Below are 24,475 nucleotides of genomic sequence, written 5' to 3'. Positions count from 1 at the left end.
TTTGGTGATGAAAAAGCAGTGAGCTTGTGGCTGATTAAATCTTATGAACTTGTTGGAGTATATGCTTATTATGATTTGACTGCAGTTTATAACATGCAAGGTGGTGTGGTTTCTTTGTGCACTTCAAATCATCTGGATTTGATATTGAACCTAATACTGTGCTTGGCAATCATCCACATGGAGACTTACTGAGAAGACAACAAATTATTATTCATCTCAACTGGATGAAGCCTAATATTTCTTTTAGTGCAGAGTAGAAGTGAGAAAGTACATTGGGTGAACTATAAACTGAAGAGCCGCCTAAGACTCCTCTCTGTCCATCAGGAGAACCATTGATCAACTTTTGTGGTTGATTGGTGTTTCATATGTTAGTAGTTTCTGATAAGGTCCATACTGCTCATCATTAGTTAAGCCATGAGGAATTATCACTAACTAAATATCATCGAAATTGAAATTATTATTTATGTAACGATACCCTAACTAACTAAATATGAATAGAAAATAATATCAATTACTTATGTAAATAAGACACTAACTAAATATGAATAAAAAATAATAACTTAGTATCCGATTCAAAATTAACGTTCATTTATCCGTTTGTCTGTAAATTCGTTGCGCCACCCAACAATAAGCACAAATTTTGGTAAAATGCTTGTATAAGGTTAAAGCTGTCTATAAAATGAGTCGTGCTAAAATCTTGTGCACGAATGCATAATGGAATTCATGAATCTTGTTGCAAAAATGTAACATTCATACAGTCAAAATTAGTCGAGATACATCAAAGTATAGCTACTATTTACTATTTAGAACCATCTAGTAAACCTTCTAAGAGGTGCTCTATTCTGTACTTCATGACAGGCTGACCAGATCTGGTCTTCTTAAACATCTTTTCCCTCTCGGCCTTCCTTCTGTCTTCAGCTTTGGCTCTCTCTTCTTTCTTTGCTTGGATGATTGCTTCCCTATCCGTCTTAGCCTTTTCGACTTCTGCATGTTTCTTCTCATACTCTTCTCTCAAGCTCAGCAGACTCTTCTTCTTTGTTTTACTTCGCATTTGCGAGTTTTCGGTCTTGTCACCATCCTGCAAAGTCATCAAAAGACGACATGAAAGAAAATGTCTTAGCAACTACCGTGCTGCCAAATGCGATGCAGAACAACATGGTGATTTTTCTTGGTCATGTGCTGAAAACATTTCACAGTGCATACATCCACAATGACCAACAACTGATATCACAAGGTTCTGGAACAGCTAAGCAGTCCTTCCATTGTAGATGTAACATCTTAAATCAATAAATAAAGATGAATGAAGTTCAATACACTGCTATGCAGGGAAGCATCTTGATCATTATTTTCTCAGATAGAAAATGCAATTACAAGCAATTTTCTAAGCATTTGTGAACATAATTCCCTTTATTAACTAGTTTTGGAATAACAAGAACAAGAAAACTACACTAGAAAAACACCTTAAATGAAGGTCATTACATTTACAGGAATGACAGACAATGTACTTATGACAATACAATGTGCTCATATATGATGTAAGCAGAAGAGGACACCAGTACATGCAATTATGCACTCACAGGTATTAACAGTACCAAAGGCCATGTAAAATAACCAGTAGCTTATCATGTTTCGTTAGTCCATAAGTATGTTTCATCTTTATCACACCAAAACTTCAACTCTAGATAATTACAAGAGATAAAATACCTTATCATCTGAAACTTTTGGCATATGATCACCGGCCAGGTTTTGTTGTTTTAGTGTCTTCTTGTACTTGGTCACATATTTTGCATTTCTATAGAACTCTTTTTGCTTTTCTGTAACCATAGTAAAAGATAATTATGATGTTAGCCATGATGAAAAAGAAACTTATCTTCTTATATGCAATCAATAAAAGTTCTTCAAGTAAGGAATTGATGCTGAAAGTGTAAGAATGTAAATGTAGATGTGCTAAAAATGATGTGTAACACTTAAAAGAATAAAAAAAAAACCAGCCAAAGAAAAAAAGAGTTACTCCATTACTGCCGGTGTTAGAGAATGGTGCCAAAAAGTATACTAAAAGTTTCTCAATGAGAAGCTTATAAATAGATGAGGAGCTGGAGATTCAGGAACAACCTTGATGATCAAAATTCTGACATTTGAGGTACGTGACAATCAATGATACAAGGTAATACTAGTTCAAATAGCTATGATGTTAGCCATGATAAAAAAGAAACTTATCTTCTTATATGCAATCAATAAAAAGTTCTTCAAGTAACGAATTGATGCTGAAGAAGTGTAAGAATGTAAATGTAGATGTGCTAAAAATGATGTGTAACACTTAAAAGAATAAAAAAAACCAGAAAAAGAAAAAAAGAGTTACTCCATTACTGCCGGTGTTAGAGAATGGTGCCAAAAAGTATACTAAAAGCTTCTCAATGAGAAGCTTATAAATAGATGAGGAGCTGGAGATTCAGGAACAACCTTGATGATCAAAATTCTGAAATTTGAGGTACGTAACAAATACAAGGTAATACTAGTTCAAATGGCTGTACTTCTATAAGATATTATTTGCCTGTAGGATCTAAGATTTTGGAAATTATTAGTACTTTTAAAACATACATTTAGACCTGCCAAAGCCAAGTATTGCATCTTGGACTTTGTCAAAAGGTTCATATACATGGTCATGTGTGCACGGGTGCGGTGCAAATAGTACACAGAAAGAATCTCTTTGCATGTATGATAATAGCTATATTTATCCTCTCACAATGCCACATTGGCAGGAGACTTACACTGCACAATTACTTTGTATTGCACCTGACTTCTGATTAGAATACGGAATACAGGATCGTGTTGCAAATCAAGGGTATATGATGCAATGAAAACGGATTAAAATAATGCGAAACAAAATACAGGACAATATATAAAGTCATACGCAGGATGGTTGTGTCGATCATCACAATGTGGTAGTGCTGACTCATTTGGGAGGTATTGAAATACATACAGGTTAATTTTTGGTGAAAGCCTGGCAGAAGGGCATACCAACAGGTAACAACAACACATCATGCCAAAAGATGTCTCGGAACACCCCGATGCCCCGGTGAGGCTATCCTTGCTTGAATATTTAGCCACTCTTAACATATGTATTATCATGTAGCAACGACAATATAGCAACAAATAATTGAAACCACAACTCTTATCAACCAATTGCACTCGTTCCTACAAAACAAACCTAGTTGTTGAGGAAAGGCTGATGCCAAATGGCATCACATAATCAAGATCAAGTAGATGTTGCAAGCTATAGTTGACATCAAACCCTAAAGTAACAAAGTCATATATCAACAACCCTCTGCAGTACATCAATGAACCTCATCATAAAATGCAATGTGGGACATAGATAGCTGCAACGTAGTAAAAATTACATCTTTTTTGTTGCCTAATTGATATATCAAAGCGGATGACCGAAAAGGAATAGTTTTGCTACCTCGTAAAAGCGATCATCGCTTCAAATCGATCGCACTCGTGACAAGAAATAGACCAACTAAGCCCTACAGAAACGAAGAAAAGAGTGGCCAAGAGGGGAGGAAGGGCTCGTACTTATGAGGGCGGGGTTGTATCCGGAGGACCTGGATTTGGCATTCGCGAACGCTTCAAGAGAGAGCCCCTTCCCTCCCAACCGCTGCTCGTTCCTCTTCTGCAGCTTCCACCGATTCTTCCCAAACTCTTTGCTCGTTCCCTCCTCTGAACCACCTCCGCCGCCTTCTCGTACCGCTGGGCGCTTCATCTCCTCACCTCGACTCTCGCTATCTCCGGTCGGTTTCCATTAGGGCTCCATATATCGGATCTACGATTCGGGTTCGAATCGACCCGAATCCGAAGATTGGTTCTTCTTTCTGTCGACACGTGGAATGGTTTAATCACGACAGCAATGCGGGTTAAACCCGAATCCGAATCAACCTCTGATCTCGTTCAAGTCCTATCCAAATTGGTGTTATAACTCACCTAATCTTTTTAGCATCGTTATCCTTAAATTTAAAAATTTATATTAAAATTTCTATAGTTATAAAAATAAAATATTTAATTTTATTTATCTTCATATCATTAAGTTTTAATGATGAAAGTACGAAAATAATGAGCAGAAAAATAATTTCAACGTCCTAATTACATTTTCGATGGTGACAGATTGTGACATCAATAGGGGCTACAAGTTACTATTGTGGATAAAGAAGGAAAACAATGACGAGAAATGAGACAAAGGGAAGGAAGAAAGAAAATAACACATATGTTAACACTTTGTATCCGCATTGACATCGTTCGACAATTACATCAATATCAATACAAATGAAGAACAACAAAAGGGTTGCTCGACGTCTACATCGGTGATGACACAGATACAAATGCAGAGTAGCATTATTCTACATCTGTGTCGAAATCAACAAAGATGTGAATAAGAGTGGCATTGCTTTGCATCTATGTTAACGTTGTCTAGCGGCACCAACATAGATGCATTTGCGTTGTCCTTTTTCTCTTTTCTTTGTGTCTCACCTGTTTATGTTGCTCTCATCTTCGTATACAACGGTCACCCATGGCCCCAATAATGTTATCATTCACCACCATCAAAAACGTAAATGAGACGTTGAAATTATCTTTTTGCTCATTATTTTCGTATTTTCGTTAGTAAAACTGACGACGTTTAGATAAATAAAACTAAATATTTTACTTTCATAATTATAAAAATTTTAATATAAATTTTTTAAATCTAAAAACTACGAGGGGTAATATATAATTAACCTGTAAAATCTACTTATCGAATTGGTGCATTTATAATGTCATTGGCATTCATTTCACAGCAAAAAAAATTACAAATTTTCAAGATTCTCTCTCTCTCTCTCTCTCTCTCTCTCTCTCTCTCGTTAAGAGACTAGTGTTAATTATGATGATAGCTTGTCATGATCTATGTGGAAACTTGTTTTAGAAATGGCTATCTATAATAACAATTATTATTAATTAAAATCCTAATTTTCTTTCACATGTTATTGATAAAAAAACATTTTTAATATAGTGATTCCTTATTATTAATTAAGTAAGAAATTTCACCTAGTTAAAAAAAGAAGAAATTTGTGTAAAATTATTCTGTCATCCATTATTATTTGCAGTTAGTGGGAAGAAATGAGCTATAGTGACAATTCAATTTAGTTTTTTAACCATCTATTTGGCTCCCTTATGATTTAATCGCATATGCATATACCTTAATTTTTAAAATATATTTCAAAATTAAAAAAAAAAAAAGGATTTCAATTTTTTTTAGCTGATTTGATCACTGACTAATATGTTATGTCAATGATTAGAGCCAATTTTCAGTAAATTTAATAAAATATGTGATCAAACAATTTGCTGTCTCGATTCATAATTATAATTCTTAGTCTTCTTAAAAGTATGTTATTGGTGATAATAGCACACATATTATGCTCTAAAACTTCGTTCATCCATTTCTTCTTTTTCCAACTTTATTAATCATCCACTCTATGTTATTGAAAAGGCTCATTATTCATTTTTTTATCATGTTATATCACTTTGATTACATATAAAGTCTAATTGTAATATCTTCATGTAGATTGACTTATAATGACAAATTTGATAGGAATACTTCTCTTAGCTTAGTTTAAGATTAAGCATTTTAAATCAATTAATCAAATTAAAAAAATAATATATTAATTATCTCATTAGGTCTGATCATGACAATTGATATAGAGTAAACTAGTTTCGTAGCAATGCAGTATTAGGGCATGATGACAAACTCAAGTAAAAAACGATTATCCATAAATGAGATTAAAGTATATGCGATAATGTGAAATCAACAATGAGCTATATCTAATATGCACTATACTAAAGTCTAATTCCGAGTTTTGTTAGACTTTGATGAGAAAGTCAAACTGTTAAATGGAAGAGATTATAACACCTTAATTTAGTCACACATAGAAAGTGAGCTATAATTTATATTGATTTATAAGCATAGCCCTAATAAGTATATTATTATTAACATAGCCTTAAATATTTTGAGCTAATAATTTAAACTCAACAAAATTAGTATGTCAATTGTCCTATAGTAATATTTTGAGTAATCTTTCACTCAAGCTGCCACTGAAAGTGACATTAAAGTCATATACTTAAGTGGCCGGTGGTTGATGATCCAACTGAACTTTGAAGCAATTAGACTCTCAATCGATAAGAGTATCATAAATTGATGCACCTCCTAAAGGACCACAAAGATTCTCCTATGTTGATGTTGTACGATTAAATGCTTTAATTTTTGCTAATTGACTAACTATCAAGTCATGTGATGTTATCATCTACTTTTGCTTGCATGATGTGTTATTAGCATCACAAAAATATAATTTGCAACACATTCCCTTGTCACAATCTCTTGGGATGCATTTGACTTCCCTTTAAAATTTTTTTTTCTTTTCCGGTGTACATAATGAAAGCATAAAAATATGTAATATGTTATATTAAAATATAAAAATAATCTTTATGTCAAGATTGAAATCAAATATTTTGATCTAATTTAACGATGTGTATCTTTTGATGCCGAGAGATTTCTGTTTGATCTACAAGACACCTTACTTTAAGTAGACTTCTATTCTTATCCTTCATAGAACCAACTAGATTGATTTATAAGTGAGAACAAAAAATCTAGGATAAGAAATTGAGAGATTTCTCATCAAGATTATCAAATCGTACTTTAAGTGAACTTCTATTTTATTGACTAAAATATTTTAACGAAATCCAATTAGTTATATTATATATCTTATCCAATTTTAAAGGCCACAAAAATCTAACACACGCATCAAAAATCATGTCAAAAATATTTCATGACCAACAAGACTTGAATCAAATTGCCCAACTTAATGTTTAGGGTAGTGGGTGAAGGTATTCATTGAGGAGAAAAGACATTTAATTGGAATAGAGGACTTGGGAAGTTAGGTGAATCATAATAAAAAGTGATGTGTTGTCATCATTTATGTGCATATATTATCAATCATCGCAGCATTGCACGACATAATCGTATTGATTTAATAGTTGGAGTACTCTCTCGATTTTGGGTTTACTTATTTCGAGAAGAATATTAGATCCTCAAATATCAAACCATTCAAACTTTTTTGTGCTATATAATTTACTGATTCGTTATCCATTATCTCTTAATTCTTAATCAAATAAAAGAATTGACATTGCAATCAGTTCTAAGTCTCTTGCTCGAGTCATGGACAAAAACAATGCTCCTATGAGATCCAATTAGTTAATTATACTTGAGATATTCGAGATATTATGGTCCTTAAGAGGGAGAGTATATAAAATGTGGGCACATTATTGAGGAAATTTTATTGTGGATACTGAATGAAGCTCCTAATATTAAAAGAAACAATTATTTTTCCTTCCTTAAAAATGAAAATATTAAAAATAAGTAAAGCTTACATTTGAAATGTCAATAGATTTGGAGAAATAAATGAGATAGATTATATCTATTTCTATTTGTTGTTTGGTTCAAATCAAACTCAAACAAAAATAAAATCGAGTTGGAATCCGAATCCGATCAATAATTTATCGATTCTAAATCAAGATAATTTAGTTGTAATTTTCGATTTTTGAAATTAAGAACCAGTAAGTAGCTTCGGTTTGAATAGATGGTTCATAATTAAAAAATATATAATTTTTATTAGTGAAATAAATTTATAACTTTGAGTTTTTCCATAAGTATCGCAACTTTGAAAATTTTCGATAAAATATTTTTTTTTAAAAAATAAATATTTTATCCTTATTAGTCGGTCATCACCCTCTATCTCGTCCTGCCCATCGACCCTCTCATCTCTTCTAGCCATATGCATCTTCGTGTGGGTGGTTGACGGACAACGTCGATCATTTTTTCTTTCATAGCTCACGTCTTGTTCGATATTTAAAGAAATATCAAAATCAATTTGTATTGGTTCATGCAATATATTTTGAATGGACATCAGTCCGTAGAGGATGAGTTAGATTGATATAGTTTGTATTAGATGATGGATGATGAGATGTTGATGTGGTACATGAAAGATACGAATCATCCATCTTCCAAACACCTTGTCACGTATGGATTTCAATTCCGCCCACTGACCACCCAACCTTCTCTCACTAACCACCCAACATAAATTCCATTGACTTTTTTACGGTCTTCCCATTAAATCATACCACCTAAACCTTATGTTATCTCCTAATATTTTACTGGTAACCAACATAGCAAGCATTAATTCTTCCCACCAACCATCTCCATCTCACCCTCCCAAACCAGAAAAAGGAAGAGCCATTACTTCTGTCGAACACTATTCGGGCGGCTCACTGCCGTATCAAATCAAATGCCCGTGTCATCCATCGCATTCACGTTCGCCGCTCTGGTAGTTGGCTATGATCACCTTGCGGTGCAGCTCCGGCGATCCAGACTCCACCATGCTTTCTCCCATGAGCTCTTAAATCGATGCCCAACTTGCACTGGTAAGCCCACTCCCGTCGGTGATCGAACTCCCCCACTCCCACCTATAAATGCCATCTCGCTTCAGCACAGCATCCGGCAACTCCTCTCTCTCTCTCTCTCTCTCTCTCTCTCTCTCTCTCTCTTTCTCGTGTGAGTTGTCTGGTGATGGAGTCCACAGCGAAGCAAGGCGTGAACGGAGGGCTCCGCCATGGGACGGGTGACGAGGGCAAGACACAGGCCGGGGCGGGTCTTTCCGCCGGGATCCTGCGACTGCTCGTCGTCGCCACGACGCTGGTCGCGGCGCTGGTAATGGCCACGGCGTCCGAAACGAAGACGGTCAGCATCGAGGTGGCTCCCACGCTGCCGCCGTTGCCTGTGCCGGTTACTGCCAAGGCCTCCTACTCCTCGGCGTTCGTGTAAGCCACCGTTCCTCTCTCCATGTCTGCAAGACGAGTCACCAAGCGTTCGCTCTGTGCTCACTCACCTGCACGCATGCAGATACTTCATCGTGGCCAACGCGATCGCGTTCGCGTACTCCGCATGGTCGCTTGCGGTCGTCGTCCTAAAAAGACGCAGCACGAGGGGGTCTATTCTGCCCATCTCCATCTTGGACGCGGTCATGGTGGGGCTCCTCTTCTCCGGCAATGGCGCCGCCGCGGCGTTCGGAGTGTTGGGCAAGTACGGAAACTCCCATGTCGGCTGGACCAAGGTCTGCAACGTCTTCGGCAGATTCTGCGCGCAGGCATCGGCTTCCATCGTCGTCTCGCTGATAGCCGCGGTCAATCTGCTGGCGCTCGTCATACTCTCGATGGTTGGCCTCCACAGGAGATCGTCGGCTTGAAGTTGGAGATAGAGAGTGCGTCTTCTCGGAAACATCGTCGTGTGGGGTGGCATCGCTGCTTCTTGCTTTGCATGGACACCATGAACAGCTGCTGCTTAGCATTACAACGAAGTGACATGCAACAATTCCGCGGCAAGCAATGCTTGGATACAAATTAGATTTAAGGACGACATGATTTCCAGATTAGATATGAGTTTGACAGGGCATAATGAGTAATGGATGACATAAAACAAGTTGACTCCATACCCTACTAATAATAAACTCTAAAAATTTTAGAAAATAAACAGTAATATCATCATATCTCTCACAACCACACAATGGATGGTGCAGTGGAAAACAAAAGTCATTACTCATCTGTCCGTATTCAGATTCCAGCCCTATGCAATAATTCGAACTTTGCACTGTCCTTTGTCTACCATTCTCCGCACCCTACTGACCTTCATCTTTTACCAACGCAAGGATGACACAACCAATCTCTCTCTATCTTATCTATCTATCTCTGTCTCCTCCAAATCACTCGTTCTACTTTTCCCTCCTTCCTTTTTCTCTCCTGTACCACAATCTGCATGTTTGAAGGGCATTTACTCAGCCCTAAATTGGCCGATATCATAACGCTAACTTAGCCTTCTATTGCACCAATCATTCTTATGATCAAACCATGTGGCTCATTTACCTCTCAACATAGCTCTAAATGGGATTTCTAGCTCTTTCTTACAAAGTCAAGATAAGCCAATGCAAACAAGTCTCCTCTTACATTTGTTTATGATAAATTTACATGGGATCGTTGATCTATCAACTTAATAGACTTAAAATATCTAATCTCAAATTAATATTTTTTTATAAATTTATTTAATTTTTATCTTATATCAAATGTAGGATTAAACTGAACTATTATAATCTCATTGAGATTTTGACTAAGTAAAACATGACCTCTTTACATTGTGATGTGAGCTTAATTCTATCATCCAAATACTCATCTATTTAATACTCATCTAATAAGATAAGTGATTCATTCGAATTCTTAGGCATATCCAATAGAAATACTAAGTTGGGATATACAATCTAATTTCTACCATAAAAGATGATTTATTTTATAAAGGAAAAATAACATGTTGTACATGGGTCCCACTCATGGCAAATTTAGGAAGAGAGAGATTGTTCTCTTAATGTCACATGATTTGTAATGTATAGTATCCAACAAAGTTAACTTGATATCTTGGCAACACTTCCCCATCACCATTTCACTCTCACCACTTACTCCCCCATGGCTTTGTAGTAGTGGAGAGAAGGTATGTGCAAATGTGTGGATAATGTTTGGAACCTCACCTTTCCCATTGTCACTATTGCTGCTACTCTCACCCCAGCTGCCGTTAACCCTTCCGTTTACCTGTCTCTAATACGAGCCTCACCTTTCCCATCGCTGCTGCTTCTGCTGCTACTGTTACCTAGCTCCCGTTAACCCCTCCGGTCACCCATCCCTGATGCGAGACGCGGAGTTCAATCAGATGCCATCATCGAACACCAACTCTTTCTCCGGCACATGTCCAACCAAGCTCCGCTCTTCTTCCTTCCACAGCTCGCCACTCTCTCTTCCTCGTCACCCTTCCCAGCTGCAGGTTTCGAATTTTAAATGAAGTCCCATCCATGCCCGCGCAATCATCATTGCAGAATTGCCGTCAACTCCAAGCCTGAGTGGCTGACAGCCACCACCACCACCACCACCTCTCCATGGCCAGTCAAAGCTCGACCACAGTGACAGGAAAGAGAAACCCCCCTCAAATAAAGAGGCGTGAGGAGAGAGAAGGAAGAAAAAACAAAGCCTCGGCTAGCTCTGCTCCACTTTTCCGAGGATTCTCACCATGTGGCCACTTCCTGAGCACCACCATTAATGTCGTCTCTGCTCGTTTAGGCTCTTGGGAATAGTGGAGGAACCGGAGAACACCCATCTCTCTTTCTCCTTGATTTCTGGCACCGGATCTTGAATGGCCACTTGGGAGACCCGTTTTGCAGGCTAGGGAGAAGCTGGTGTTCTTCCTCTCGTTCCGAGCTGAGGAACAAAGCTTCTGCTTGTGGATAAAGGTGGCAGCCATGCAGCAAAAAGGTCGACTTCAGCCGCCACCCAGCTAGCTTTGTCGTCGGCTTTCGGCTTCCACATGCTTGTATCGGAAGGTATTCGTTATATTCTCTTCATCTTTTCGTTGTTTCCTCTTGATCCATCGAGGTGACGCCTCCGAACCCCTCCTTCCAGCTCGATCTTGACTTGGTCAACTCGAGACAGAGGCGATGGTGCTGCAGTTGGAGGACTTCGGTTTGGATCCCTCGGATGGGCCTGCGACCGAGTCGGAGCCGGTGGAGCTGCCGTCAACACCCTCGGTTGTGTACATGGACGTCAGCGTCGTCCCTGAGCACGACAAATCAGGATTGGCATCCACGATCTCCAGCCTCCAAGGCAGTGCTCTTTCCTCGTTGAGAGCTTGCGTTTGTCGCTCGTTGGACTAAGGATTCTGGTTCTGCTTCTGCAGCGGAAATGTGGCAATTGAGATCAAGGCAGAGGAACCTGGACGCGAAGCGGCGTGAGGCTCTTGATCGGATACTGGACATCAAAGGCAACCTTCATCTCAGCTCGAGTTCGTCGCTGGATTCTTCGTCCGAGTCTGACCGGCTTCTGGTTCTTCTGCAGGAAGCATCAGGGTGTTCTGCCGAGTCAAGTCCGCGGACGAGAGAAAGGTGGCAACAGTACCCATTTCGATCGAAGCAGAAAAGATCACTATTAGATCAGTCGGAACGAGGAAAGATTTCGTGGTGGATCGAGTGTTCTCCCCAGAGTCCACACAAGGTAACGAGATGAGACTTTGAACTCTCGAATCAAACGCCTTCTCTGAACGAGCAACTCATGAATCGCTGTCGCAGAGGATGTTTTCAGAGAAGTACAGCCAATCCTCAGATCCGCTCTCGATGGCCACAATGTCTGCATCTTAGCGTACGGTCAGACTGGAACAGGAAAGACGCACACAATGGTAGATCTTCTCAGCTATTCCACTCTTTTGTGCTCTTCGTCAGATGATGATGAAGCGTGATTCTTCAGGAAGGAATCAGTGACCAACCGGGAATAGTTCCTCGAACCATCGAAGAGCTCTTCCATCAGATCTCTCAAGACAAATCAGCCTCGTTTACCTTGTCCATGAGCATGCTCGAGGTCTACATGGGAAGCCTCAGAGACCTGTTGGTCCACAGACATTCTTCAGCTCGATCCTTCCACTGGATTCCTAAATGGTCGGTGACCTGCTTCGATCTTTCTCTCAGATTCTTGTAGCTGCAGGTTCCACTGATCATCTAAGAACTCATCACCTGCAGCAGCAACCTCAGCATCCTGAGCAGCAGCGACGGCGTGGTGGAGATCGAGGGACTCACGGACGTGCCGGTGACCGACGCCAAACAGGCCTACCGATGGTACGCCAGGGGGAAGCACGCTCGTTCTACTTCCTGGACTAATGTCAACGATGCTTCAAGCCGATCACACTGGTTCGTGATCGAGCTGCCTCAAATCTTTGGTCCACTCCTTTCCTGCTAATTCTCGTCAGTGACTGTTCCAGTGCAGCTTGACCAGAATCACCATCCTTCGATCGAACGACGCGGTGGGAGGTGGCAAACCAGTGAGCAAGCTTTGGCTGGTGGATCTCGGCGGCAGCGAGCGCTTGCTGAAGACCGGTGCAACCGGACAAACACTGGATGAAGGGAGGGCTATCAATCTCTCTCTCTCTGCACTTGGTGATGTTATTGCTGCTCTGAGAATGAGGCGCAGTCACATTCCTTACAGGCATTGACTCGCTCCACTCCCTATCATACTTTTCTTTCATTCCGCCTATCACGGAACATGAATTCATCCACGCATACATATGTTTACAGGAACAGCAAGCTGACTCAGATCCTCAGTGACTCGCTGGGTGCGTGAATTACAAGTGAATTCAGAGCAAATTTGGCCATTGATAGAAGGATTTTTGGTGCTAATTCCACTCGTTATGTTTTCGCAGGCAATAATTCGAAGGTTTTGATGATTTTGCACATCAGTCTTGGTGATGATGATGCAGCGGAGACTGTGTGTTCTCTGAGCTTCGCTAAAAGAGTCAGGGCGGTGGAGGCAAATCGAGAACTTTCAGAGGTACCATCTCTTCCTAATTGATTGATTCTTGCTCTGTATCTAATGATTCATGCATGATTCAGGAGACGAAGAAACGAAAGCAGCAAAGCATCACTGAGCTTGAGCAGCACATACAGGAAGCCGAAGAGGAGCTGCAGAGAGTGAGTAAGCAGATGGAGATGGCCGAGAAGCTAATCCAGGAGAAGACCGAGATCTTGCGAGTGGCTCATCAGCTCCCTGACGAGATGGCGCCGGAAACCCAGGCAGCAGAGAAGCCAATCCGAGCGACGCACGCGGTGCCGGTCCCCCGTTTCATGGCTTCCACCGAGTGCAGCCGGCTGAGGCAGAAGACAGCAGAATTGACGGGGAGATCAAGAGCCATGAGCGTGGTGGACAGAAGACCCATAGATCTGTTTGGATCTCAGTCACTTAGCTGCTCAGTCCATGATCATGTGATGCCGACGAAGAAGAAGAGAACATGGCCGTGCAAGCGAAGCGATCCGTCACCGCACTGTAACACACCGAATGAGAGCCACAACATCATGGATTCAAAGGGATCATCGTTACCGAGATCGAAGAAGGTTGTGTCCGCTTCGAATCCGAATCTGAGGGTGACATTGCATCGGCAGCACAGAAGAAGGATGTCGGATCTGATCTAACAAAGCAATGCCTGCAAAACTTGACTGCTATGTGAAATTAAATTGAGTTCTTTCTTTCTTGCTTGAGATTGATGGGTTGGTTTGATCGTGGTTTCTTGCTGAGTTGATGATCCCTTCATGTTTTGCTTTTAGATTGAAACAGAAGGGTGGGATTGTTTGTGGTGTGGTCATGCTGTGGTGATGGTGTTTTCCTGTAAATTTACTTCGAGCTAAGCTCACGATTTGCACAATAATTTGATGAGTATATTGCACTAAAATCATCTCTTCTTTTATTACTGTCACAGCAACTGCAATTTATGGTTTTGACTATTGTGAAGAGAGATTGGATTTGTGTATGAGGATTTAATGCAGGGTTTCTTGTTGGATATCATTTGGTGATTTGGCATATAGGAAAGAAAAGATTTGACATAGTTTTTTTTTTTCTTTTTGTTTTTAACCCGACCAATTTCACTCAAATGAGAAAATGGATCAGATTCTATGGTATCCATAAATCTATGGGAATAAAAAATAGGAAACAATCAAAATGAAATAAAGAAATTTTTTATCTTTTCGGTTCTTGAAAAATATATCATAAAATCATGAGTTTGGATGACTATTTTAGTTGCTTCTAGTTTGGTCCTCGGAGCTAAGTAGATCTTGACCCATAATAGAAAGAACTTATCATCAAGTTTACTGCAAGGTATAATGTGAAGTTTTATATTGATTTTAACCTTGAGGAACAGACAATTCCGACATGGACATGCAAATGTTTGAAGCATCTTTCCCAAGACAAATTAGGACAGAGAGAAGGTACTGAATCACAAACATTATTGTCCTCTAAAGTACAGTAAGATCCAATAATTTTATGGCTGTTGTTGTTTCCATCTGTCTGCAAACAAAGATAGAAAGGAGTGAATTCTGGTGAAGGGGGGCAACCCTAAAAGGCTTAGGATTCCCCCCATTTAAGTAGATGGTTGAGATGTGAGACATGAAACCAAGCTAGAATATAATGTCTATTTTGGATACATTTAAATTTTGTCATTCAAACAAATCCATCATATTTGAAATTTTTGAATGTATAGTTGACATTCTCTTCTACATCTACCCAAAAAAAACCCAATCTGAATCTGTATACCTCATTCATCTGATCTATATGCATATCAATTTTCATCAAAAATTAGACAATTCTATATTCCGATTTTTTTTTTCGAGGAGATGTATACCTATTACATCTGGTCTATAACCAAGTTTAAGTCATTCTCAAGATTCTTAAAACAAATCCATCATTCAAAGTAAAGCAGATTTCCGACTAATTTAACACAAATAGTTAAGGCTACATCTAAAAGTTTGAACTCAGGACAGTAATGAAGTTCCAAATCAACTGCCCGGAGGTAAAATATTATCCTCATATACATCAACTCAACCCTAGAAAAGAAAGTATATATAGAGACCTACAACAACTAGTTTTACAGTCCCACAACTTATTGACATCCAAAGTCGAAATGGTGCTTACTCGAAATAGTTAAAATCCGAGATCTGTCCCCTCCATTCGATATCATGAACCCCGAACTGATTCAGTTACAACAAACCGAATATAAAATTCTCTACCTTTATTTCTTTCGATGTGTCACCTTAAAATCCAAACACATGATGGGGTGTCAGATCTTGGACCAGCAACTGTTCGATAAATGTAGAGCTTCTCGACAGGGCAATTATCAGGCTGTAACTCCAACGGCAGCCCTCTTTTTCTCTCGTTGATGACCTCCACATTAAGTAGTGGCATCTTCCGGGCAAGCTGTCTGCAGGCTCCCAGGGTCACAGAGCATGATGACATCCAAAGGGATCGCATTGTCTCCAGTTTCGCAGCATTATCCAACAAAGGTTTGTCCCCAAACGGGCAGTCCCTGATTTCCAGCTTCCGTAAGTTCTTGCAACCAGAGAGAATGTAATGAAGACCAGCATCACCATCACCAGCAAAAGCAACTGACAGCATCTCAAGACAATTTGCCGAGGCCCCGATAGATTTAAAGACAAGGTCAGTGAGAAGACCAGATAGGGAGAGGCGCCGGAGGTGGTTGCAGGATTCAACGATAGCACTGAAGCCAGCATCTAGAGGTTGTCGAGTGATATAATCGGGGGTGTGAGGCTCCATAATGCAGAGGCGGAAGCACGTGAAATTAGGGCAGTTTTTAGCAACAGTAAGGAGAGCTGCGTTAGTCATTTGCCGGCAAAAGTAGAGAACAGAGTGAAGCATTGGGCAACCAGCAGAGATGGCGACCAGACCATGTTCGGTAAGAGAGATAGGCTGTGCGGCACCGTATGGATCAGAAGGGAATACCCGTAGTTCTTGAAGGAGCTTGCAAGATGCTGCCACAGCAATAAGGCCATCGTCCTCAATTAAATCCATTACCTATTAAAACAAGCTCCTTGGTTAGCAAACACATGGCTACTGCAAATTAACATAGCCAAAGACAAAGGGAACGTATAAACTACCGCAAGATTTTCACCTGATGCACCAAATGGCATCAACTAATGAATTTGATTACTTGGCAATGACAAAAGCATAATAAAATTAAAGGCAAAACGGTCGTCTTAGGTTAAACACATTTCCAAGCTTTTTACCAGTGGTCCATAGATAAGATGAAAAGAAGTCAATTTAGATACAATAGATATGACGAACAATGCAAGTAAAATCGAAGACATGCAAGCACTACAAGGGCCTTGTCCAGATCAGTGGAAAAGCATAGGAAAGGAATGTAGTAGTTTCCCATAATAAAATATATGAAAGATTGAAAAGATGCAGATATACCCATAGTCGTTGCAGATTTTTGCACCAGCTGATTAACTTGATGAGCTCCGGGCCTTGTATCGTAGCATAGCTCAGATTCAGTGATGTAAGACCCTCACAAACTGAGTAGATTGCAGGTAGGTATGTCGGTCCAGCTTCCCAGAAACCAGAGAGGCTCTTCAAATTTTTACAGCCAGCAATGGCAGACTCGAGCTTGGAGAAAAGCTCTGGATGATGTTGTGCAGCAAACTTGCCAGTTCCAAGGTCCACCAGCTGTGGCACCCTGTGTAGGAGGCCGACAAGCCTTTCTAGAGGCACAGAATGGTTGAGTCTGAGGGTCTTGAGATTCGGACATCTGCCAATGAGGCGCTCAAGAACAGAAACATTCACCTCACCTTCCAAGCATGCAATGTTCAGGGTTACTAAAGAAGCAAAAGACTCTGGAAAGTGGCTCATCCAATGTAGACAATTATCCTCCACTTCATTTTCATGTAGGTCTAGCTCCCTCAGATTCCTGTTATTATAAAAATGAAAGACAGATTTACACTTATAATGCAAATAGATCATGTATAAGAATTTCGTAGGACAATATCTTTTAGCATTTAAAAGTTAGCAGTTCTGAGACCGGTTTCCAATAATCACAGTCACCAGACAAAATTAGTTGCTAACAAAGAAGTTACAATTCAAATGATTTTTTGTTAGTTAAAGAGAATAATAGTAGACCAACATTCCTCAAACAACAACTGATTATTAACTTCACAATATCATGCATATAGGTAATTTTTTTTCCCATAACATGTTGTCACGGATTGGTGATGACAAATAAGCTACAATAGAAGATGGAAGTATATGAAACAGCTATTTACAAGTAATTTTCATAAAAGTAGTGCTCATTTCAAGTACATGGTCTTTCCAAAATCGCCTAGGGCATGTTAAATAAACAATTTTAAAATTTCATCCTCTCCATTCTCCATTGAAAGAGGAAATTCAAAGGGTTTACCAACTAAAATGTCATGTTATCTTACAATCACCTAATCCTTAAAGAGTAATGAGAAGGAAATCTCTCTATCAGCCTCAGGCCCAGGGGCATAGTTTATACTATCTATACATACATATTGAAGTTTAGGGCTAGGACATTCTATACATACAGAATGCGTATCTATACATAGTTCGTACTATGTCCTCAGTTGGTGGTCCTATGAAAAAGGTGTTTACTTTTGGGAGATATTTGCACAGGTGATTCTAAACCATTGTTGTACTGTTTCCTAGCAAGACTCTCCTTTTAGCCTTCACTTGGCAACATACGATATTGGCTTAACCACAAACTCTTATGCCAAGTGTGTGACTGTTGCTCTTTTATCTCATCTTACTTCTCCCATATGTCTGTGCTGTTATCCCTATTTTGTGTATTCTGCTACAACAAATAAGACTGGAGGAGCTGTCTGTATTTGAGGTAGCCAAGTGCTCTAGTTTTCAAATTTTCTGATGATACATAATTAATTCATGCAACTAAACCCATTCTTGTTTAAATATGAATATGCTGACATTTTATGCATATCTGCACTTCAATTACATGATTTTAGTATATTACTCAACCATGTGTATTATTGTATTCACTTATCCAGAGGAAATAAGTTCCACTGACTAAACTTTTTAATAAAAAACTTGTCTTGCTGAACTCACATTAGAGAACAAGATGGAGGACCATCGTAAAATAGTTGGGGTGAGAAAAGACAAGCATGTCATGTGCATGTAAAATTTTGTGCCATGAAATTAGACAGCAATTTTGATTAACTGATCATCATGATCCTTGCTTGTAGCCCATAAATCCTCCAAAAAAACTCATGGCAATTACCACCTAAAAAAGCTACACATAATTTCCTTTACAATTGCCACCACCACTAGCAATGACAACTGCTGTCAGAAACTCCAAGGCCGCTGAAGCACAAACCACACAAACCAGTGAAGCAAAGGGAGTAATAAATCCTGGTAAATTATATATGTGACCTCATGGTGGTCCAGAGCAACATCAGGAGAGAGGAATTGAGGGTCTTGGATGCCGAAAAGGGGCGATGAGAAACAACGGAAAGGCAAAAAAGGAAACTAGTTATAAGGGAAACAAAAAGATCTTACCATCACCAAACAGGTGCAGGTAGGGCGATGAAGCAAATAGATTTTGTAGGTAGGCAATGCGGGAGGATTAGCCAACAGCAAGATTGTGGACAAACTGTGAAAAACATTATTATAGAACAAGGATGGAAATTTTGCGATATGAGAACTCGTCACAAATATCATGATGAGAGCATCTCATCATCAAAGATAAGGATGAAGTAAATAGATATTGTAGTTTACAAAAGGTATACGATGGCAAGGAAAAGAACTGTGTAGCCAATCCAAATAGTTAATATATTACATCTTGTTTTTAGTTTCCAAAATGTCAACCTAAATTAGATGATTAGAATTTTAATTATCCAGGAAATTACATTTAAAACGATAAACACATGTAACCAATTTCAATTTTCTCGAAAATACTTCCAGCTCGAAAAAAATTTCCACAAGCTAACATAACAGAACCAACAACACATATGTCTATGTCTCATCCAAACAAGTTCCTCAAGGAGTATATTTATAGACTAAACAAAGTAATGTGTTCATAAGATGCTACGTAATTTTGGTCCCACATCAAAAGTTGGTTTGCAAGAACTTGATAGGTGCACTACTATTAACAAAAACATGCATTCTTATATAGCCAGAATCCCTTAAACCTACCATTACCAATAATGACTTAGGAACAGCGAGAATCATTAGAAAATTTCCTTTTCTATTAACATCTCCTAGGGTTAGCAGGACCAAAGTGAAGTTTCCTACAAAAAACAATCCAGTCTGTTGGAATGCCTCTGACATTCCTGCTGTTACATGTGATTCAACTTATAAAGTTATCCTATCAAGTTCCACAAGCTTCTCCAACGTAAAAACATAGTGTCATGGAAATTATGCCAATCTGATTCAAAATTGGCCGATCCTAAACAAAACAAGTTAAAGAGGCCAAGAACGAATGGAGTTCAGAGAAATCTACTAGCATGGAGAAACAGTTAAGAGACTACAAGAAAGCAGACAATTATATTCATAAATTGAACACGTTGCAAATCGTATCACCTACGACACTCCTAAGTCCGGCCCTTCCAGCGACGACTATATAGAGCAGCCGTATGACACGAATCTGGAGGACAAGAAACGTAATTGACAAAAGGAGGAGGATGACCAGGATCATCTCGAAGCTGGTATTCAATGTGAGATGTACAACAAAGTGCAGCTTTTTGTGCAAAAAGAATATAACATTTTTTTTTCCCAAAAAGAGAACGTATTAGGAGAAATCCTTAAGGGAACAAAAGGAGTATTAGATGTATCTTCATCTCATTTTTACTCTCCATCAGAACTAAATCCAAGCTGATTCTTTTCAGTACCCAATCTTATGGATCTGACGAACCTCTGAGTTCGGTGTCTTAGAGGAAGATTAATGATATCAAATGGTCAGAACAGAAATAGTCACTACGACATCATTGCTTTCTACAATCACCAGAGAAATGCAATGTACTCGCCCTTACGACCTCGATCCAAGAAAAGGGAAAAAATCCGAACATTAAACGTAAATCTACCATGAGAATCGGATCTCCAGATCACTCGAGATTCCCGAAAGACTTTTTTTTTTTTTTTAAGCGGAGTGTCCCGTCACCATTCAAAATACCTAGGTCGGACTAGCAAAAAGGGGCAAAATCAAGTCTTTAAGCCAAACAACCACCGAGAACCAATCTTTTTAGCATTAGAATGTCGAATCCAAGCCCAAAACCAACATTAAACATTGAAAAAAGAAGAAACAACGAAAAAGAAAAGAAAAACTCCAACCTGCAGTTGGCGGCGATGGCGGCGAGTCCGGCCGTGCTGAAACCCTCGCAGGAGACGAGAGAGAGCACCTTGAAGTTCTTGAAACACCGGGCGATGAGCTCAAGGCAGTCGTCAGAGACCACCATCCTTTTGAGGCGGAGCTCCTCCAGGTGCGGCCAACCCTCCGCCATCGCCTCGACCCACGCCTCGGCCCCGCCGCCCCAGTCGCTGGGCACCAGGTTGAAATCGGCGAAGTGGGGCTTCCCCTTGATCGCGGCCGCCCTCACCTCCGGGAATCGCCGGACCGCCGCGGCCGGCTCCACCGCATAGCAGTTCCCAACGAAAACCCGCCACCGCGACCGCCGCTCGATCCGGTACCACGCGCGGCACACGAGCGCCGCTGCGTTCCGGTCGGCGTCCGCCGGGAGGAACGAGAACACGTGCTCCCACACCTCATCCGGGAACATCGCCGCCCATCTGAACCCCCCTACCATCGCCGTCCGGTCGGTGTTCCGCCGCCGACGTCGCTACCGTCCAACGGCGAAGGGAGAAGGGAGATGACGGTTCGTGGGAACCCTCATCATGGGGAAGAGATGAGAGGTTGAGGAGGCTCTCGTCCTCTGTGGCATAGAATCGAGCTCGGATCTCGAGATGGACGGTCCAAAGGCCGACTCGTGTCAATAAATCGATCTGGACCGTCGGATGTGTTCAGTGGCGGGGGCGTCCTTATCCACGAGTCCCGCAAGGGAGAGCGTGTGCACTCCCTGGCTCAAGCGGGAAACGTACGTCAAACGGAAACGGGTTTCTCTCCGCTCCCTTTAAATCCGATCTTTTTTCTGTGGCCAAGGGGGAAACGAGAAAAAACAGGGGAAACCGGGCCGAGGAGAAGGGTGCGCGGTGACGGGTGGGGTCCTCGTAATCCGCGCAGTGATGGACGGTGGGGATGAGGGCTGTGATTGGTGGGCAAAGAAAGAGGGGTAACGTTGGGGGGGGAATCTTTCTTTTGCTTGCTGTGGACCACCGGAGAGAGAGATGTGTCACTGTAAAGGCGGCGGGCCCCACTTATTCATTGTCCTATTTTAAGTCTCTTCACAGTTCACATTCTTTTAAGCCAAGGCGAAATAATTAAGATATTATATATATTTATGATTTTAATTTCTAGTGCAGCGTTTGGTACGCGGTGATCACTTGGATTCCCTGCCGTCAGTAGCGAGCACGGTACGCTTCATTCAGGGGTGGGCGGCGGTGTCGGACGGTCAACTCACCGCGTGACGAGGAGCACGTTGCGACGCGACAACTCCGCGCCCGACTCGTCCATTCCGACACCCTGCAACCAAAGCGACGGTTCCGATGCGGCTGTTACCGTGCGCCGCAAGTTTTCCCGTCACCGACGGTGATCCGGCGCCTTCAAAAGGCGTGCGCACCCCTGCGACCGAATCATTCGACGCTCGACTTCCCTAAACTGCCCTCCAGTCCACGCAACCGCTGAGGACGCGCGACCTTGTTGATCGCGGGGGTATTATGGTAAGACAAAAGAGGAGAAGGCGGTGGTGGATAGGCAACGGACGGACGGGATTGGATCAAGGAAATGTGAATATCTTGGTGATCTCAATACAATGCGTAGGGCCACCAGAGTAAAGATACGTGATCACTGTGGTCTCCACTGCATGGATCCTATGTCAACCTACGGGTACTGTACAAGGTAGGTGTACATGCATGCATGGTGCGTGATTCAATTGATGATGGCGATGGCCATAAAGAAGGAAGGTGATGTAAACATAGGAGACTCAGCGTTGTGTTGGTGGATCGGTAGAAGCTTTGGAATCAAGCAATGCTTGCTTGGTGGACGATAAATGCAGCATGAGTGGCAGATACAGCATGGCAGTGCGCTCATTGATGTTACATGTCAAAACAAGCAATTCATCAATCCCCGCCAATAGCAATCTACTGTGCCGACTAATTGCATTCGATAATATATTAACCTGTGATTTAAACTAAGGTTGGAATCTCAAATTTATGAGGCATAATTGTATAAAATAGTTTTCATCTTAGCTCTCCGTATTATAAGTGTGACATTGATTGATGATAGAGTGAGGAGTCGATAATTTCGTCTACACAATGTTATACATATTTCTTTAAGTTTAATTCATTCGGATTGTTTCTTTATGACTTGATTAACGTTTGCTGAGGTTAGTAAGAGATCCATTGAGAAAATTTTTGAAAATATTATTACATTCAAAGTCATATATAGTAAAAATTTATGTTGATATATTATTAATTAGACATCACAAATTTATGTTGAATTAAAGATTCAAATTTCGTTTCATCATTTATCTTTTATAACAAAATATATATTTTTATAATTTAAACCTAAGATGATAAAATGAGAACGACATAAACACAAATATGTCTTTGTCTCTAAAGGATTATTATATTAATTTTATAAAATTTGAATAAGAATCTACCAAAATTTGATTTAAAAATTATAAAACAATTCAATAACTATTCACATTCTATATTAAAATGTGTATCATATGATAAGATTGAGATCAACAAGATAAGCTTTATTATGTTACCCTTGTAATAAGTTAAGTTACTCTTGATTGTAATAAAATCAAGTTATGTAATTGAGTTCAACACACTTCATTTACCAGTGTAATAGTATGAAGTTTGTCGAGCTCACTTCAAACTTTCATGGTCAAATGAAAATATGATGTAAATAGTTAATCTATTAGTTCTTTAAATTTTTTATTGATTTTTTAGGGTCTCCACAGTCTAATTTGACATATTTTCATCTTGAATATGCAAGCTAATAATATAGTTTATTTACGAGTACAAATCATAAAGTTTATTCAACTCACTTCAAATTTTTACAATAGATAAGAATTAGAGTAGTTTAAAATGTAGAAACATATATATATATATATAGTTATTTTTCAGTTAGTAGCTAAAACTCTAACTGGTGCTATTTTTTTTTAATTCATATAATACAAAAAGTACTTTATATTTATATGTATTTAACTCAATAATTTGATATTAATTATGATTATAAGTTGTTAGTAGATAAATATGAAAAAATTATGACACCGAGAATATCTATATATTAATGTGGATGATATAGGTGATAATTATTTGAGTCGAGTTGGTATGTTCAAGAATAGAATGCTTCGTTCCATGATTAATTTGTAAGATAATCAAGGTTGAATAGGTTTCTTTACGTGTAATCCCTTCGATGATCGAACCAATAATGAATAAAAAAGGATAGTTTTAATAAATAATGATCGATCTTGATTATCATACCCAAATAATATTTTATAACAAATTAATCATGAAAATATTCTACGATATGAATAAAATATGTTTTATGCACGACCACATAATCAATTAGGATTAAGGTAAATATTATATATATATATATATGTATATATGTATGTATACATTCCTAAACATACAATCCCATTTGTTTATTCTAATATCAGAAAATTACTATTGCTAAGTGTGTTTGGTTTGCTAAGAGTTAATATTATACAAATATACATACATAGATAAATTATCTATGCATTCAACCATTTCTATAACAGTTTTTCAAACTATTAGTTGTGTAGCACAACCAATAATATTTAATTATTATTTATTTTCTATAAAAATCGTGGAACATGAGGAACATTAATCAGTCATAATTAATATGAAAGCCATGACAGCTTGTGAG

The 24,475-nt window shown here is 39.5% G+C and overlaps 4 protein-coding genes across 8 annotated transcripts; 2 read left to right on the top strand and 2 right to left on the bottom strand.

Moving 5' to 3' along the window:
- Positions 1-669: 669 nt before the first annotated feature.
- Positions 670-3,774, bottom strand: LOC103978976 (auxilin-related protein 1). The gene is made up of 3 exons (XM_009394957.3): positions 3,574-3,774; positions 1,705-1,814; positions 670-1,078 (listed from the first exon to the last, which is right to left on the bottom strand). Exons 1-3 carry the CDS (start codon positions 3,758-3,760, stop codon positions 800-802), a joined length of 576 nt encoding a protein of 191 aa, XP_009393232.2. The 5' UTR covers positions 3,761-3,774; the 3' UTR covers positions 670-799.
- Positions 3,775-8,456: 4,682 nt separating this feature from the next.
- On the top strand, positions 8,457-9,563 carry LOC135606576 (CASP-like protein 1E2). Its single transcript, XM_065097612.1, has 2 exons — positions 8,457-8,895; positions 8,978-9,563. Exons 1-2 carry the CDS (start codon positions 8,645-8,647, stop codon positions 9,318-9,320), a joined length of 594 nt encoding a protein of 197 aa, XP_064953684.1. The 5' UTR covers positions 8,457-8,644; the 3' UTR covers positions 9,321-9,563.
- Positions 9,564-10,650: 1,087 nt separating this feature from the next.
- Positions 10,651-14,189, top strand: LOC103978979 (kinesin-like protein KIN-14O). Of its 4 annotated transcripts, none has more exons than XM_065100682.1 (11): positions 10,651-11,489; positions 11,569-11,769; positions 11,843-11,926; positions 12,001-12,156; positions 12,231-12,337; positions 12,406-12,593; positions 12,678-12,770; positions 12,919-13,137; positions 13,227-13,264; positions 13,352-13,479; positions 13,542-14,189. In XM_065100682.1, exons 2-11 carry the CDS (start codon positions 11,604-11,606, stop codon positions 14,115-14,117), a joined length of 1,755 nt encoding a protein of 584 aa, XP_064956754.1. In that variant the 5' UTR covers positions 10,651-11,489; positions 11,569-11,603; the 3' UTR covers positions 14,118-14,189. The 4 variants fall into 4 exon arrangements, with proteins under 4 accessions (XP_064956754.1, XP_064956753.1, XP_009393236.2 ...); XM_065100681.1 differs by having other exon boundaries at positions 12,675-12,770; XM_009394961.3 differs by having other exon boundaries at positions 10,652-11,489; positions 12,678-12,842.
- A 1,193-nt stretch (positions 14,190-15,382) lies between these two features.
- LOC103978980 (transport inhibitor response 1-like protein Os05g0150500) lies at positions 15,383-21,412 on the bottom strand. 2 transcript variants are annotated; one of them, XM_009394963.3, is made up of 4 exons: positions 20,788-21,373; positions 17,280-17,398; positions 16,906-17,192; positions 15,383-16,506 (listed from the first exon to the last, which is right to left on the bottom strand). In XM_009394963.3, the coding sequence occupies exons 1-4, from the start codon at positions 21,258-21,260 to the stop codon at positions 15,724-15,726; spliced, it is 1,662 nt and encodes a 553-aa protein (XP_009393238.2). In that variant the 5' UTR covers positions 21,261-21,373; the 3' UTR covers positions 15,383-15,723. The 2 variants fall into 2 exon arrangements, with proteins under 2 accessions (XP_009393238.2, XP_009393237.2); XM_009394962.3 differs by having other exon boundaries at positions 16,906-17,398; positions 20,788-21,412.
- Between the last annotated feature and the right edge of the window lie 3,063 nt (positions 21,413-24,475).

This window comes from Musa acuminata, chromosome BXJ2-3 (genome assembly GCF_036884655.1).
Source record: "Musa acuminata AAA Group cultivar baxijiao chromosome BXJ2-3, Cavendish_Baxijiao_AAA, whole genome shotgun sequence".
In the NCBI taxonomy this organism is placed as follows: domain Eukaryota; kingdom Viridiplantae; phylum Streptophyta; class Magnoliopsida; order Zingiberales; family Musaceae; genus Musa; species Musa acuminata.
Note: the sequence above shows the minus strand (reverse complement) of the source record. Positions and strands in the feature narration are given on the sequence as shown.